Source organism: Lycium ferocissimum, chromosome 5 (genome assembly GCF_029784015.1).
Source record: "Lycium ferocissimum isolate CSIRO_LF1 chromosome 5, AGI_CSIRO_Lferr_CH_V1, whole genome shotgun sequence".
In the NCBI taxonomy this organism is placed as follows: domain Eukaryota; kingdom Viridiplantae; phylum Streptophyta; class Magnoliopsida; order Solanales; family Solanaceae; genus Lycium; species Lycium ferocissimum.
Genome location: NC_081346.1, coordinates 2,912,188 through 2,929,407, shown reverse-complemented (window position 1 = coordinate 2,929,407; position 17,220 = coordinate 2,912,188). Strand labels below are relative to the sequence as shown.

At 34.2% G+C, this 17,220-nt stretch overlaps 2 protein-coding genes across 5 annotated transcripts; both read left to right on the top strand.

The window, feature by feature from the left end:
- Window positions 1-774: 774 nt before the first annotated feature.
- LOC132055434 (transcription factor bHLH68-like) lies at window positions 775-6,182 on the top strand. 2 transcript variants are annotated; one of them, XM_059447246.1, is made up of 7 exons: window positions 786-1,300; window positions 1,959-2,295; window positions 2,796-2,870; window positions 3,268-3,333; window positions 4,145-4,210; window positions 4,782-4,847; window positions 5,712-6,182. In XM_059447246.1, the coding sequence occupies exons 1-7, from the start codon at window positions 1,104-1,106 to the stop codon at window positions 5,844-5,846; spliced, it is 942 nt and encodes a 313-aa protein (XP_059303229.1). In that variant the 5' UTR covers window positions 786-1,103; the 3' UTR covers window positions 5,847-6,182. The 2 variants fall into 2 exon arrangements, with proteins under 2 accessions (XP_059303230.1, XP_059303229.1); XM_059447247.1 differs by lacking the exon at window positions 4,145-4,210 and having other exon boundaries at window positions 775-1,300.
- Window positions 6,183-10,200: 4,018 nt separating this feature from the next.
- Window positions 10,201-13,086, top strand: LOC132055433 (probable inactive nicotinamidase At3g16190). Of its 3 annotated transcripts, none has more exons than XM_059447243.1 (6): window positions 10,201-10,305; window positions 10,385-10,498; window positions 11,037-11,271; window positions 11,348-11,464; window positions 12,615-12,650; window positions 12,821-13,086. In XM_059447243.1, the coding sequence occupies exons 1-6, from the start codon at window positions 10,246-10,248 to the stop codon at window positions 12,886-12,888; spliced, it is 630 nt and encodes a 209-aa protein (XP_059303226.1). In that variant the 5' UTR covers window positions 10,201-10,245; the 3' UTR covers window positions 12,889-13,086. The 3 variants fall into 3 exon arrangements, with proteins under 3 accessions (XP_059303226.1, XP_059303225.1, XP_059303227.1); XM_059447242.1 differs by having other exon boundaries at window positions 12,615-12,656; XM_059447244.1 differs by lacking the exon at window positions 12,615-12,650.
- Window positions 13,087-17,220: the final 4,134 nt, after the last annotated feature.

Sequence of the window (17,220 nt, the reverse complement as noted above, 5' to 3'; positions counted from 1 at the left end):
ACAATAAAGCTAAAGCAAGAAATTTAAAAACAAAGAAGAATACACTCCCTCCTTTCTAATTATGTAACATAATGTGAATCAACACGAAGTTTAAAACAGAAAATAAATTTTGTGAAACTTACGATCTGAAATATGTCATACTCTCTCGACATAAGTGTCTTAGTTTGATTAGACACGAAGTTTAAGAAATAAAGTGAGACTTTTGAATGTTATGATCTTAAATAAAGATGTGTGAGTCCTTTAAATCTTGTGATCTTAAACTTGTCATGTAGTATATTAAAATTGAAAAACTCTACTAAATATAGAAAGAGTTAGCTCTTATTTGGACAGACCAAAAAGGAAAGTAAGTTATTGAGACGGTGCGAGTAATATTTATGTGGTTATAAACCTGCTGAATCTTGTAGCTTTAAACATGTCATAACGTTTGTGTCATGGGCGGAGCCATATTAGAAGTTAGGGGTTCGACAAAATCCGTTTGCTTTCGTCTAAACCCTGTATTTATAGTAAGAACCCAATAATAAAAAGAGTTTCCGTTCAGTACCCGTAAATTTAAAATTCTGGAATCCGCCTATAATTTTTGTGATTATAAAAATTTCTCATTAAGAATAAAATGAGAAGTGTAAAGTCAATTATTCCAACTTTAGAAGTGAATCATACGTTTTAGAACGGATTAAAAAAAGTGTATCACATCAACCGGAAAGGGGAGTAACATAATTGAAAGATGAAGAGGTAGCTAGAGAGTTAAAACAAAAACAAACAAAAAAAACTCAAAGCAATTATCAAGCCCACAAGTAAGAAATACTACTAAGTAAATAGAAGGCTTACTTTGTTGAAAGGGACATATTAGTTTCTTGAACCTCTCTTGAGAAAAGCAAATACAGCACTGAAAGCTTCAACAAAGTTTCGTTTTGGTGCTCTCACAAGGAAAGAAGACAGACAAAGCTAGCTGCTACTCATATCTAGTACTCCATCAGCTAAAGCTACCTAAAAAGAAAAGGAAAAAAAAAAGAGATCATGAAAAGGATTTCTTTTTTCTTTCTATTCTGTGGCTTTTATATTAAGGCGAAACAATATATAGTATGATGTATTGTTCAGAATAATCTATGATGGCTGGAAACCCTAGTAATAACTGGTGGAACATGATGATGAATGGAAGCATGCATCCACATGAATCTCATGAGCATCATCAGCTTTCTTCTTCTTCGTCGTCTTCTTCGACTCAACATTTTTATGGATCTTCAAGTTTTTTGGCTGATAATCCACGTCAAGATTTCCCTCGCACATGGAGCCAACTACTTCTGTAAATCTCCTTCTCTCTAGCTTTTCTTTTTTGTTATGCAGTTATAGCTGACTTGTTTAGGAATGAGGTGTAGTAATTATTGTTGTTATTTTAGTTATACTGAGTGTGCTTAGAGGGTTCAAATTTTTTACCACTAACATTAGTATTCTTTTGTACTTGCAATATTCTCTTTCCATGTCAAAAGCTTTATTATTCATGGAACTTTTACATTTATCAAACTTCAAAGGCTCATACTTTTTGATTTCTATTTTTTTTTAAAAAAAATTCGTGCTATGAGTTTTGAGTCTTTAGATCGATATGGACATCATGAGCTGCACCATGATATAATCAGGTGTTGTTGATACCTTTTTCTCTATCCTTCTATATCCTGAGCTTAGAGATAAAGATGAGATAAGAAGGCACTAGAAGAATGTGGTAAAAAATCCATAGTAGAGTCTGACCACAACAACTGAATCAATTATCGTCATTCATAAGAATCTTAGATTACCTAGTAGAAAAAAGTGAAAAATCACCGTAAATCTAGCTCCTTTATTTTTCTTTTCTATTAATTGGAATTCATGTGAACTATGTGTTAATCCAAGTGAGTGTTGTGTATTGATGAAGCTTTAATTTTCCTCATCATTCTCCTCTTATTTATGTCCTTTTAATTAAATTGCAGGGCTGGATTATCTGGTGATCAAGAAAAATCTAGCATGAGTCATTTTCATCATCAGTATAAGAAGCTGGATAACTGGGAAGAAATCCAAAATTTGAATTCCATCCATAATAATAATAATATTCCATGTTCAAGTTTTAGGGTTCCTGTTGTTGATGTAAAACCAGAAGTGGGCCAACTACTGTACGGTAATTACCAAGATTTGCCAGCAACTTCATCACCAGCTAGCTCTTGTGTCACCACTAATTTACGCCATGATAATTTCAACTTCTCAGCTGGTAATAAAATTACCAGTAACAAAGTGGAAGCTAAGCATCAACGTCAAGATCATTCATCTGAGGTAAGATATGTTTAAAAAATTACTTTATGAAAGAAAGGTGAAAAAAGTGGATTTCTCATCTCATCTTTGCATAAAGTCAATAAGTACATCTGTAACAATACAAAAAGACAAGGCGATTTTATGATAATAAACGTCAAAGTACTCCATCATTAGCCTAATGAATTTTGATCATGTAGTAAAAGCCAGATTCCCGATTATTACTCACTTTGCTAGCTGGCATCTCAGTAGGATTTAAGTTATATCTACGGAATTTTAATATGTAATAGTAGGATAGTTATGATTTTTACTTTGTTACCAATTAATATTTATCAAGAGATTTACTTATAATTATCTAATAAGTGACTTGATTGTGTACCTTAATTTTTGAACCGTCAAGTGCAAATAACTTATACTCATTAATTTTAGTACTATGTTTTGCCTAACCTGTTCTATTTTTATTTTTTATTTTATTGAGAAATTTTTGTACCATTGTTAATTTCTCTACTCAATATGAAATTAAGTGTAACAGCACAAGCAGTGGTGGGATGACTAAGAAGGCTAGAGTTCAACATTCCTCAGCTCAGCCATCTCTCAAGGCAATTCTCTCTTCCATGCCATTGTTAATTAAATATTGAAGTTCAGTATTTACAGATCATGAATTTGTAAATACTGAAAATTTTGTATTTGAAACACTAATGAAATATTGAAAGAAATATATGAGGACTATTTGAAGTGGAACTGTGGTTTTCACTCATAAAATCTCAACTTTCATTTCGAGTGAAATTTATGTCCAGAACTCAATTTCAACTTCTAAAAACTTTTTTTGAATTTCAGTTGATACTCTTTTTTTTAAAAAAATTAGCCAAATATTGTCCAAACGCCTATTAAATATTTCGTCTAAGAACCCTTGCACCTTAATAATTCACTGAAAACTATACACAAATATGGAAAGTCCTCATCATTAATTTAGTTTGTTTATATTCGGAGGTGCAGGTGAGAAAAGAGAAGCTAGGGGATAGGATAACAGCACTGCACCAACTTGTTTCTCCATTTGGAAAGGTAAAGTAAATTTACTTTAATAACGTAGGACATTATCCGATCATATATTTATCTGCTAATAAATAACTTGTCTTATTTTAAAATTACAAATCTCATATTCTAAGAAAATTTACCTATAAATATATATCCTTTGGGTGAGCAAAAAATCCTTAACACGGCGTATATAACTTTAACTCAAGTAAATAACCGCTCTTGTTAAGAGAGGCAGATGCAGCTTATACACTGGGCTGAACTCATTATTATAATGAGTGTGAAAACTCACAGCAATTTTGACAAATAGTATTAAATTTTATATCCATAATTTCAAATGTACACTAAGTTCGTTACCTAGAACCTTAAAATTAAATCAATTAAGTTTAAATTATGAATATGTCTCGCTTAATCTGCAGTCTCTGAATTCGTGTTATTACTTAGCCTTCTTCGCATGCTAGTGGCATATTGGTCGCTGATAATGAAGTGCCGCTGCCCGCCAAGAAGCGATCTTTTTAAGTCTACTTTAAAAGCTCTCATCTTTTTGTTCCTTTGATGACTTGAACCCAAATCTTAAGATTGAAGGTGAATGGTGCTTACTACCTGAATAACTCCTCTCGTCCAGGAAAGGAGTATTTATGACTGAAATACTAGTAGTAAACCTATGCGGAGTCAATTTAATACTTAGTTTTATGATGAAACCCATAAAAGGAGCTACAAAAAAAAAACAGAATTTAATCTTTCACTTTTGCTTTACAATATAGCCATGAAGACCTGTCTTTAAAGTGATCAGCACAAAAGACGATCTGATAGGCATGGTATATATGTTTCTCTTTTGCAGACTGACACGGCCTCCGTCTTGTCAGAAGCCATCGGCTACATCAGATTCCTTCAGACTCAAATTGATGTAATTTCTCCTTTTCCATTTTCTTAACCTAATTTTCCACAAGCTCATTATGCATTTCTATTTTTTTTTATAAACGTATTGTTCGGGTCAGTTGTGTAACGTTTAGCTTCATGAGATAGTTGCTATCTCTTGCCAGCACAAGTTTTGAATAATCTTGTCCACCAAAATTTAAACTGATGATACTTTTGCTCATTGTGCATTTCTGAATATTTCCAAAGAGAAGAAAGAAAAAAGAAGGGAAATTATCCCACTTACAAAATTATTACTTTCCCTCCTCATTTTATATGATATTACTACTATTTTATTTGTTCAAAAAGGAATGATCATCTTTTTGTTTTAATTCAAACAAAATGAATGCCATGACATGTTAAAATCACAAGTTTTATTGACATTTTTGGTATGTGCTAAAAGAAAATTAATTTTTCTTTCTTAAATTTTGTACTCAATTAAATACCGTTAAATAAAATGAAAAGATGGAGTGATTAGTTTTTTTTTTTTTTTTTCCTTCAGCAGCTTTAGTTTTCTTGTTAGAATTTACTATTTTAATTGGTGCACGTACTAAAATAAGCAGGCATTGAGCTCTCCATACATGGGCAATAATGTAGCAGGAAGCATTGGTCACACTCACCAGCAATCTGTAAGCACTTCTTTTCCTTCACATTTTCCAATAAACGACCAATATTCCTCTAGTTAGATCTCTTTCACATCCATCATACACGTGCATCTGACTAATCATATAGTATATATTGGATTAATTATGATGAATAACAAATTAATTTCACCCATGAATTCAAGAATAAAAAATACTACTAGTTGTTTGATTAATTTACTCCACAAAGAATTTGATCATAGCTAGCTGCAGCTTTATTGGATCCCTAACAAAAAGCAAGCTTTGAGATGGAGGCTTTTGCCTTATTAGTAAAGCAGATCAGAGTATCAAAATTTCCTATTCAAAAAAGAAGGTGCAAAAGCTGCCAACTTTATGAACTAGCTCAAACAATAATTGAAGTTGTTGAACTATATCATCCTATAAAAAACCCACGCGTACCGTTTCAATTTATGTAAAGTTTGAATTGACACTGACTTTAAGAAAGATGTCATGACATTAAATTTGTGTGTTCTAAGACATTTGAAACTTATGATATTAAACATGCCCTAATATTTGTGTGTCTATAATCTTTTCATTAAGTGTAAAATAGCAAGTTTAAACAAAATTGTTTTCAAATTTAGAAACTGTCATTTTTTTTTTTTTGAATGGCCTAAAAAGGTAATATTGTGACATAAAAGTCTTGAAATGACCCATCTCATATATACCAGCTCGTATATTTTGAATATTCCAATTTCTTTTCACCTCACAAGTTTTTGCATATATAGTAATTGCCAGCATTGTGATCAAATAGCTTCTTTTTTTACGGCAAGTATATATTTCAAATCCTCTTCAACATTTGCATCTATAGTGGAGTACTGTAGCATAGGATTTGAAGTAAATTAATTATTTCAGGATTCTCAACATAGAGTGAAGGATTTGAAGAGCAGAGGACTGTGTTTGGTTCCTATATCTTGTACACAACATGTTGCAAGTGACAATACTGTTGGAGATTACTGGGCCCCAGCACTAGGAGGAGGATATTTATAATGTAACATTTCTTCGATAATAATAATGCTATTGCTATTGAGGATGTTGATGATGGTGGTGAAGTGATGATATGATGGAATGATATAACATCAGAAGCAGTCACTCTCAATAAATTAGGATTGACTGTTGCTGATGCTATATATATTTTGCATTTCTAAGTAGGAACAAGGATAAAAGTGTTGTTTTATGGTCCAATATTGCCAATATATGTTCATTTTATTTCATGAATAATCATAAACGGTATAATCCAGCTAGCTAGTTTATAAGTGTTTGTATATGTCAGGTATCGAAATGTTGAGCAACAATAGACATATCTTATATATTTAGAGTTTGTCTGGCTCTGGCTTAACTGATTAAAATGATCAGGTGCTGAAATTAATTGATTTTATGAATAAAAAGTTGTGTTGCAAGCTCAAATGTATATGTTTATGATTTAGGTAAAAAAGGAGAAGAAAATTTGAACTTAACATAGGAGATTGGTAAGTCATTGATAGTTTAGAGTTGACTTTTCTGTTTGATATATTTTGAGTTAAATAGAAGTCAAGTACTTAACGCTTTCCATAACTAAACAGGCATAAGTATTATTGGATACTATTTTTGTGTGAATGATGAGAGGACCATATAAAGGGCAGCATATTTACTTCTTTAAGCACAATGTGCATTGGCTCGTAGCTCTTTTCGGTCTCTTGTTTGAAAGTCAATTAGGTTAACTTAATTATTTCACAAATGTTTATAATTATAACATATTCACGAATGTCTCATTATTTTGATTTGTATCAACTTATATGTATTATTAATAGTGAAAACAATAATAATAAAAAATTATTGGTGAAAACAATAATAATAAAAAATTATTGGTGAATCTTTATTCGTTGATTTCCAATGGTTATTTTAAAAAAAGGTGAAATAAATAAAAGAAGTCTACCAGAAGTCATATTTCCGGCTATTGTAATCATTTGGTTATCAATGTAAGTCAGTAAGTGTTGTGACTTTTAAGTGACAAAATAAAATTATATAACTTTGATGCGAAAAACCTATAATTGTGTGATTATCTGAAATTTACCCATGCTACATCTTTTTAACTTACCAAATTAAGAATATAAACTTGTAAAACATTTTCCTAAAATCTACTGTTTCCAATTAAGAAATTTGTGTTCCTTATCTAAGCGAGTACTTCTTGTTCCCAATCCATTCGAATTAGAATTATACGGACAACTTAAATTTTCGCAATCCCTTCGTGATGTAATCATTACGTAATAATTATCCTGACAAAAAAAAAAACACTTTTCTTTTGCTTATAAATTTTATTAAATATATGATGCATAGACACTAACTTATACTACATGTTATGTCGTACGAAAGGAGAGAGATCTACTAATTAAGTGTGGGATATGCATAGGTCATCCCTGATTCCACTAGCATTTTCCACTAGCAAAAAGAGAAATTGATTAAAAAAAGAAGAGGAATGCAAAAAGTTGTGGGACTATTGTTATTGTTCATATTGTCCAAAGTCAAACAAACATAGCATTACATGTTGCGGTGGAGCGGTAAATATCTTTTTATTATTATTTAAAGGTCTTGGATCGACTTAGAAAATAGAGCCGCTTTTAGTAGGAAGCAGTTTACCCTAAAGTGGGACTTTATAGTATGAATGTGGATTAATCGAATCTGAAAATAGCTACCAAACACTAAATGAAGAAAAAGAAAAAAAAAAACAGAAAACAAAGAGCAAAAAAGAAAATAAATAAATATGCAAGTATATATATGTGGCTAAACACAGGTCAATACAATCATCGATTCATGATCATGCTAATTGCTAAAATATCAAAAAGAAGATAGGACCATTATGTTGTCTAGTTGTGCTTTATTAAAAAGTGTTAATTAGAATATACACTTAAAAAATAAAAAATCAAAGCCAGAGAGTGACAGCTTGGAATAGCAAGTGGTTAGTGGCTACTGTCGTCACCAATTTTGATTTCACAAAGCAAGTGTTAAATTAAGGACCAGTTTGGCCATAAGAATTATTTATTTTTTCCGGAATATTTTTTTCACTTTATGGTGTTTGGTCATAAAAATTTCAAAATCTTGTTTTTCACTTTTTCCATTTTCTGTTTTGGACCTTTACTTTTGTTTTTTTTATTTTCAATTTTTACCCCAAAAGTTTCTATGTTGCTCAATTTTTACCCTAAAAGTTCATACAACTTTTTTCACTGGTCAGAGACAACTTATGTTGCTCAGTTGCTCTCCACTACAACAACATTGAACATCATGTGCTAAAAACCCTCTAAAAGAAAAGAAGCAGGTGGGAATTTTGCAACAAAACCAAATTTAGAGATGCTATATTTTTTATGTAGACCAGTAAGTCTCCCAGTTACAGCCTTTTGATGGGAACAAACCATCAGTTTTGAGCACTTCATAAGCTGACCTCAAGTATAATTGCTATATTTCTCGCACTGGTTATGTTTATTAATTGCTTCGGGTGATTTTGCTAGTTTTTAGAAATTGAGGGGTATAAATTATATTTCATGTTTTTTAGAAAAAGTACATTTCAACAACCAATATTATTTGCAAAAACTATGACCAAACACAACTCTAACTTCAAAAATTCCATAAAAAGTGAAATATTTTTTGGTTTCTATGGCCAAACGCCTACTAAATATACTTTCTATATTTACGTGTCTTCCTCTAATAACAATATCCCCAAAAACTTTTTTGGTAGTGGCTGGGCGGCTGAGTTCTATAATCTTTCATTCAAAACAATGTGGTTTGATTTTTAAAGTTTTTTTGCTCATGATTTTCAATGCATATAAAGTTAGATTTAAAATTCGTCGCTAATCAACCATTAGATTTTTAAGTAGAAGGTCTTCTACTATTGATATTTGTTGGTAATCAATGATTAATCTTAAAATATATTTGGTTTACATTTAAGAGTTATTTTTGTTGTTTGAGTTGATCAATAAACAATTCTTTGGCCATAAAAAACTAGGATATTAGGTTAATTCAAAATACTATCACATCGATTTAGAATCAATAGCAGGAGATTTATTTGTTTTACAAGAATAACCCAGTTGACTGAAAAAGAAGGAAATTCAAATGCAAGAATTTAATAGTTAAACTGATATACATTGATTATAGGGAAACTAAATATATCCTTCGGCCATCTAGTTTACCAAATATGGCCGAAGTATACACTGGCTTTACACTTCAGCTATATAAATAGGGTCTAGGTATGTATATTAATGTACATGTACATATATTTTACGTATATTTAATATACTTTATACCTTACCTATACACTATATATATATACTTTGTAAACTAGATGGCCGAATGCGATCTGACCGTAATTTGCCTCGATTATATCATTATATTATATGAATTTTTTTGGGCTGCTGAGTAGTGTGAATGTCCCTATTTTTTCGGTGAATCTAAAAAGAAAGATAGATACCTGTTACAAATTTTTTGTGCGGATTTCCCTTCATATGGATTGGTCTTTAATTTTTTCCCCTCAAATCGCTGATCTTTAGTTTTTGTCCCTGCTTCTCATTCAATGAAAATTTGTGGGCTAGGCAATATGGGTATTGTTCGGATTGTATAACCGTATAGATTACAAAATTGATCATGTTGAGATCAATTTCACAATAAATTACCGAGCCTACATGGCCGGGTAGACACTTACTGAGCCCATGTGGCCGGTACCCTTATTCGCTGGTCTACGAAACCAGAGATTCTAGGTTCGATCTCTAGTAGAGTGAAAAAAAAAAAAAAAAAAAAAAAAAAGGTCGCAAGTCAAGATTTCATAGAAACTATGCCTATTCAGGCAAAGTTACATAGAAACTCTGCCTTCTCCGGCGTAGTTCTGCAGAAATTAAGTTATCCTATAGAACTATGCCCGACAAGGTATAGTTTCTATGTAACTTTGTCCAAATAGACATAATTTCCATAAAATCTTGTCTTGCAAAATTAGGTCATAGATCCGAATTCTTCTTCTTTTTTTTTTTTTTTTTTTTTTTTTTTTAACTCAATGTCAGAGATATTTTCAGCTACTATTTTATTAATTAAAGTGCAGAATGGAAATAGTTAAAGACCAGCGATTTGAGGGCCAAAATTTAAAGACCAGGCCAAATAGGGAAGTCCGTGCGAATTGCCCTACCAGTTAAAGTTAAAGCCCAACATACAAAAGTTTCCAAGTTCTGGCACCAGGCCTAAGACAAGGCCCAATTAATTTCAGGAAAAATTTTCAAGAAATTAGGCTGGCCCAACCAAAAAATATGGTCAAAGCTTGAAATATTAACAAAATATATTGACTAGTTGAAAGTAGGTAGATAAACTCGAGACTGACCAAACCGATACTTCCTAGTCTCATCTTTCGGGCAAACTCAAAGTTTGTAATTAGCAAATGGCCTCAGAAAATGATGGTAAATGGAGCAAAACAGCTCTTGTTGTCATAGACATGCAGGTATCTTCGTTAACTTTCTTCTGATTCTTTAAATTTCTTGGATTGCTTGATAATCTGTATGTTTGAACTTAAATTTCAGAAAGATTTTATAGTAGCAGGTGGTCCTATGCTAGTTAAAGGAGGTGAAGCTATTGTTCCAAATGTTATCAAGACTGTTGAGGTTGCAAGAAACCGTGGCATCCCCATTATTTGGGTATTTTTAACTTACTCTGAACTTTGTCATAGCCCTTTGTCTTTGCCTTTTAACTGCAAAGTTATTTCTTGGCTTATTAGGAATTCGTGACGGATTTAACTTATATACACTGACAATGTAAAGAATTTTCATGCAATTTGAGGCAGTTGAGTTCAAATATGAACAGCAAGCTGAGAAGTAGCTTAGCTGGGTAGCACTGTAATTATTCACTTTGTGATTAATAAGAGATTAGTTACCAAAAAGGATCACACTATTAATGTATTTTAACCTGAGTTGAGCTCAAATGAAGCAGTGAAGCTCACTCATATAGCTGACACCAACTTGTTTGGGACTGAGGTGTAGTAGTTGTTGTTGTAATGGATTTTTAACTGTTATATCAGATAAGCTGCCTGAATTTCCAGGTTACTAATTTTACTTTTCATGGATGGTTGCGTGTAGTTATCTTTTATTGACCTGATTGTTAGTATATAACTATTTGTGTATATAGAAGTTAAACTCATTTCTGACCAACAAATCCCATGGGGGCAATTTGTGGTAGGTTGTCCGCGAGCACGACTCATTAGGGAGAGATGTTGAATTGTTTCGCAGGCATTTGTATGGTAATGGGAAACCGAAACCCACATCAAAAGGCAGTGTGGGGGCAGAATTGGTTGATGGGCTTGTTATTCAGGAAGGTGACTACAAATTGGTGAAAACCCGCTTCAGTGCATTTTTCAACACGAACCTTCATTCGTATCTTCAGGGCATTGGCATTACCAACTTGGTCATTATAGGTAATTGATTAAACTTTGGGATTTGGTTAAAATATATGTTTTTATTTGTCAAATGTCTGATATATTTTTTGTTTAGGTGTTCAAACTCCAAACTGCATACGGCAGACCGTCTTTGATGCTGTAGCATTGGACTATCAACGCGTGACAGTCATTTTAGATGCCACAGCTGCTGCTACTCCTGATGTACACATTGGTATGTATTGCCCAGCACCTTGTCAAGGGTAACAGATTCCACAAAGCATTCCTTTTGTTAGCCTAACGCGCTTCGCATCAACCAACTAACTTCAATGGCTATAAGTCCTAATTTTAAACCATCCTCACCATCTACAAAGTAAACATAAAAGCATGTATCGAAGCTGAGGAGAAACATAGACCTCTGTGGTATGAAGTTATGATCCAGTTAAGTGATCGTTTATTGTAATCTCGTAACACTTAAAATAAGATTTCTATGAGGTTATTTGACAGTTAATATTAATCAAGTCAGCGGGTACCTAGATTAAAGGGCAAAGCAGCCATAAGCTAAAAGAAAAAACCAACCAATAAATTTTACAAGACCAGACAAATTTATGCGGTGCAGCAATTTTTGCTTAATCCATGGCCACACAAAGAATATTTTATTGCTAGGGAAGAAGAAGACTGTGAGTGATGCAAAATGAAGAGAAGAGCGTCATGGGTTAGACAAAAGAAGAGCTCTTCTCTTCATTTGTGCCACTCATCCATCACAGTCTTCTTGTTCTCTGTCAACACAACTATTCTTTTTGTGGCTGTTTTCCACTATTCGTCATTCGAGTTTGCCATTGGCAACCACTGCTTGCACATGTCAGAGAGAAGTCAGCGTGCTACTGGTCCTTCAACTATCTAGATCATGGAACAATTACCATGCTCGAACTAGGAGACTGCCAACGATTCGTCTAAAAGGAAATATATGTCTCTAATAGTAACAGCTTTAGTATGTCATTGGTGATTGGATGTACCATTCTATTTATAAACCAGATCCAACTCTAGTAATAGTCAGTTTTTCATATGTGAGCGGTGAGGTACGACTTGAGACTTTCTTTTCATACATTTTCTTCTTTGGGGGCTAGGTTTGGAGATGGAGAGCAGACAGATATCAAGACTTGAACTAAGTTACACTGATTCTGTTGGTTTTAAAGTTGCCTAATATTTCCTCACAGGACTGCTAAACTTATGTAGTTCTTTTTAAGGATTTTTTCCCTGTGATTTCTGAAATTGTGTCTTACACAACAATACCTTAATTTCCATATCGGTCTCTTCCTAGTTTGTGAGCTACTGTTCTTTTCTCCATTATTTTTGACATGTTTTGTAATGCTTTACTTGAGCCGAGTGTCTATCGGAAACAACCTCTCCACCTTCACAAGGTAGGGGTAAGGTCTGCGTACAACATCAAGCGAATCCGTGATCATGTTTTTCTTTCAATGTTTATTTGTCGTCTATAACTTGGATCCATCTAAAGAAAAAGTAGATATTCGGATCATTTTATAATCCATCTCAAGCTACTGATAGGTGTGCTGAATTTTTTGTGTTGCAGCGAACATATTTGACATGAAAAATGTGGGGGTGGCAACTCCTACGTTAGAAGAATGGTGCCAGTCTTAAGGAGCAATATCAGTGCTAGCTAAATCAGGTGCACAGATATCTTTCGCACGTCCTTTTGTTGTTGTAATTTGTAAGCTTATATGTAATAGAAATAATACCTTCCGATTCCCTGATTGATGCAAGGTTTATGTATAAAGGAGCATTGTGGCAGATTGCGCATGATTTCTATATTCTGGGTTGACATATTTTCTACCTTCATCTGTAGGATTCAATCTGTTTTCTTATTTTCGTTTGTACATAGGCTGTGTAAGTTTTGGGGTTTAATTCTTATTTGCTCATTGGTAGTGGGGGAAAAATTTGCTCTGAAAAACTTTTTAATTTTCTTGAGCCGAGGGTCTATCGGAAACAACCTTTCGACCCCATAAAGGTAAGGTAGGGGTAAGGTCTGCCTACACCTCATCCTCCCCGGACCCCACTTGTGGGACTATACTGAGTATGTTGTTGTTGTAGAGACATAAGGCTCGATTCATGCATTCTTCTTCTCTTCCTCTTACCCCAGAAAAAGCTCTTTATTTTAGCAAAGGTGCTAAAAAGCTCTTTATTTTAGCAAAGGTGCAAATATACCCCTCAACTTTGTGATTTAGAGCAGATATACCCCTCGAATTTTGTGATTTAGAGCAGATATACCTCTCCTACAAAAGTGTGTATATATACCCCTGCCATTACAAAATGGTGCAAACATACCCTTTTCGCTGACGGGATTTTTTTAAAAATTATTTAGGTTATTTTTTAATTAAAAAAATGCCACGTGACTTTAAAAAAAAGTCTACCCATTTTTTTTGAGTAGACATACTTTTCTAAAGCAACATAGTAATTTTTTTTTCCTTGTAGGTCGGGTCTGGTTCGTTTAAAAAAATGAGTAGACTTTTAGAGGTTTTTTGGGTTGTCACGTGCAAGGCGTAGTGACATGCCAAGGCCAAAGCTCCGACACTTAGACGACGCATAGCGACATGTCACAATTAGAGGTTTTTTGGGCTGTGACGTGCAAGATTGACACAGAGTGACATGTCAACGGCAAGGCCCATGCCCAAGGACGCTAGGCACACGCACAACAACACTAGATGACGCCCAGCGACATAGCCCAACGCACAGCGGCATAGGACACCGCCCTGCGACATAGGCCAGCACCCAAGGACACTAGGCCACCTCCAACGACATAGCCCCTCGGCTTGGTTGATCGGACATGGGATGGGTATATTTGCATCGAAAAAGGGTATATTTGGACCATTTTGTAATGGCAGGAATATATTTGCACCATTTTGTAACGGTAGGGTATATATATAACATTTTTGTAACGAGGGGTGTTTATGCTCTCAATTACAAATGTTAAGGGGGTATATTTCCACCTTTGCCTATCATATTAAGATAGTGGGTCCCATGCACTTTTGGCAACAAAATATTGCTAAAAAGTACTCTTTATCAGAAAAATAAAGAAAAAAGTGTACAACTAAAAGGTGCGGAGAATAAAAGTACCTTTTAGATATGCTACATTAATCAACTGATCTGCCCCAGTTTGTAATTTCGCAAAATGAAGCTAGATACACTGAACTTCTTTTCGAACTAGGCACACTGAACTTTGCTTTTCCGTGCAATTAAAATGAATGTATTAGCAAAGATCGAGCAGGCAAAATTAGAAACAACATTATTGGATTTGGTGGTGTCCAGCTCAACTCACACGCACCTAGACTATTCCACTGGTTAATTGCTACTTCTCATCAGCACAAGTACATGTTATTCTGAATCATATGCGCAATTTCTGTCCGGAGCACAACAGTGGCGAGCAAAACAGAACTTGCATATCACAAGAGTTTGCAACATAAATCTACCCGAGGGGCTGTTCTATTCATTTGACTTAATTATAGTAGTAGTACTTATTTTCCTTTCAGTACGTAATGGAATGTACCTAGTAAGAAGTAAGAAAGCTTGACTGAGAAAGTTAAAACTTCAGGCCTCTGTGCATGCTTTGGCTGGCTAGTTGTACAAGTGATCATACGATCAATAATTCAAAACCAAGCTGACACGGATGCTTGTCATTTTATGTTCAAGGTCACAATTTCGAAAAAAAATATAGTTGTTGCGTCCAAACGCACACGCAAGTATACGTAGTCGTACAAGTAATATAGTGATTTTAGAAATCGGATGTCGAACCCACAGGGAGTTATGATTAACCGTCAACTGAATTAAACTGTCCAAATTATCTATACAAGAGATGAAATTCGAAGATTGTGATTATAAACTAATTGAAGATAAAAGAGACAAATAGTGAACTTCAACAAAGAAAGAGCGGGTTTTTATATTATCAATGAGACGAATGTTCCAGGGTTGCGGTTGGTTCACCAATCTTGTTGAGTTTTTGAACTATTTCCCTTTAATTCGAATTGTTGACGATTGCTAATTTACCGGATTATTAACTCTCGTAGTATTCTCCCGAACTACTACTCGCCTATTCAGAACAGTTCGCCGCCTATATTCCTATGGAAATGACTTGTTAAGAACGCAATTCTTTTATGGTATTTAATTGAACGCGGCGCCTAAGTATATTCCTATCCTAGACACAAATCCTAGCCCAACTATAGGGATAATCAGATCACGCCCTCTTTAATCCTTCTCTAATCTAACAACATCTTTCCCAAGCATGTATATTAGATAGTCGATAGAACCTAACTGTTAGCCAAACAATCAAGCAATTATGAACAGAATTAAAGAAGCAATCAAACTCAACAACTCGTATTAAGATAAGAATTAATCACCAAACATCAATAATCATGGTTTACCACAACCCTAGAACGAGAAGTTTAGCTCCACATAGACATGGAGGAAAAGCAACAAATCATTCAAAGAAAATATAAAAACTAGTAATAAGGAGAAGAAAAGATAAAACCCAATAATCTCCGGCCTCCACGGTGGCTCCTACTCTCTCTAGGTCCAAAAAGTCCCCTATTCTAATGTAAAAACGGCTATTTATAAGCTAGGGCAAATATGAGATAAGTGGGCCCAATCCCGATCAACTTAGGAGAACTGACGCCTCTTGTGCTTTGGTCATGCGTTGCATGGCCATCGCATGACTATGTCTGTGCATCCGCTGTGCGAATGCATAACAGGTCTGAGAATCAGAAAGGGGTATTTTGTGCGCTGGGTGTGCGACGCACAGCCAATGCATGAGACCCTTCAGTGGTCGTATTTTGCCTTCAAGTGTTGCAACCTCCTTCCGCTCACTCGTCCAACCCGCACTGCCTCAGAATCAGCCAGAATTGCTCGAATTACCCTTCATTGGTCCTTGTTGTACCCAAAAGACTTCAACGTGACCTTCTTTTCTTTTTCCTCTTCTTCAATTTTGCTCCAAATCTCTTCATCTTCACTTTTGTAGCATTTTCAACTTAAACCACCTAGATTCCACAATAAAGCACAAATTAGTCCCATATCACATAGTTAATAGATGTTAAGTGTATTTAATGCATTTAGCTCTAAAATACAGTATAAGTATGGGTAAAAGATGACGGAAAAGTGTATAAATACACCTAAGACTATTGATGTTATGTAATGTTTTAGAGCAACAAATTCAGAAGTCTTTATCCCTTTTCTTTAAGTTGCCTATTTTTTGAAGGAGTAATATCTAGTCAATATCAAACTGTAGATGAAGCCCTGATAGATAACCTCAAAACCATACCTCATCGTCATACTCATATCATACTATTACTTGACAGTTGACTCTAGCAACTGTAACGAAAAAAAAAAAAACTATAAATGTCTCAACGCAGAGGATAAAGTTAGCATTAAATGCAAATAAAAGGCAAGAACAAGCGGATGTAGAGGCTGTGATTGCGGGGATGGCCCTAAATCGTGACGTTTACTCTGTGCTTTCCCTGTTTTGGCTGAAAAAGCTGTAGCCACATAAATGCCACCAAACACCCCCATGCCGTAGACTAAATAAAGAATGGATAGAATATTTTAGTTCATTTACCTTCTTTTTTTTTTTTGGTAAATCAATACTTAAATTAAATAAAACTTAAGCTATTACAACTGAGGGAGTAAATCCCATTCATGTTCGGGGCTTGCCCCATTAAGATTGTCTGTAAAAGCCCTTGGCACAAAACGATTATAAGTAGTTTCTAGCATATCTGCCCAAAAACAGTTTCTAACAAACATAGGAGAAACTACTACAACTTTTACATCTTAAAAAATCTTCTTCATGGCTCCCTCCTTTGCTAGCAGATCAGCAACCTTGTTTTGTTCCCAGTAGCAGTGTTTTACCTCCGAAGTTCCCAGCTTGTCCATCAGCAATCTGCATTTAGAAATAAAAGTGTTATAGGAGATATGGCCATTTTTCAACGT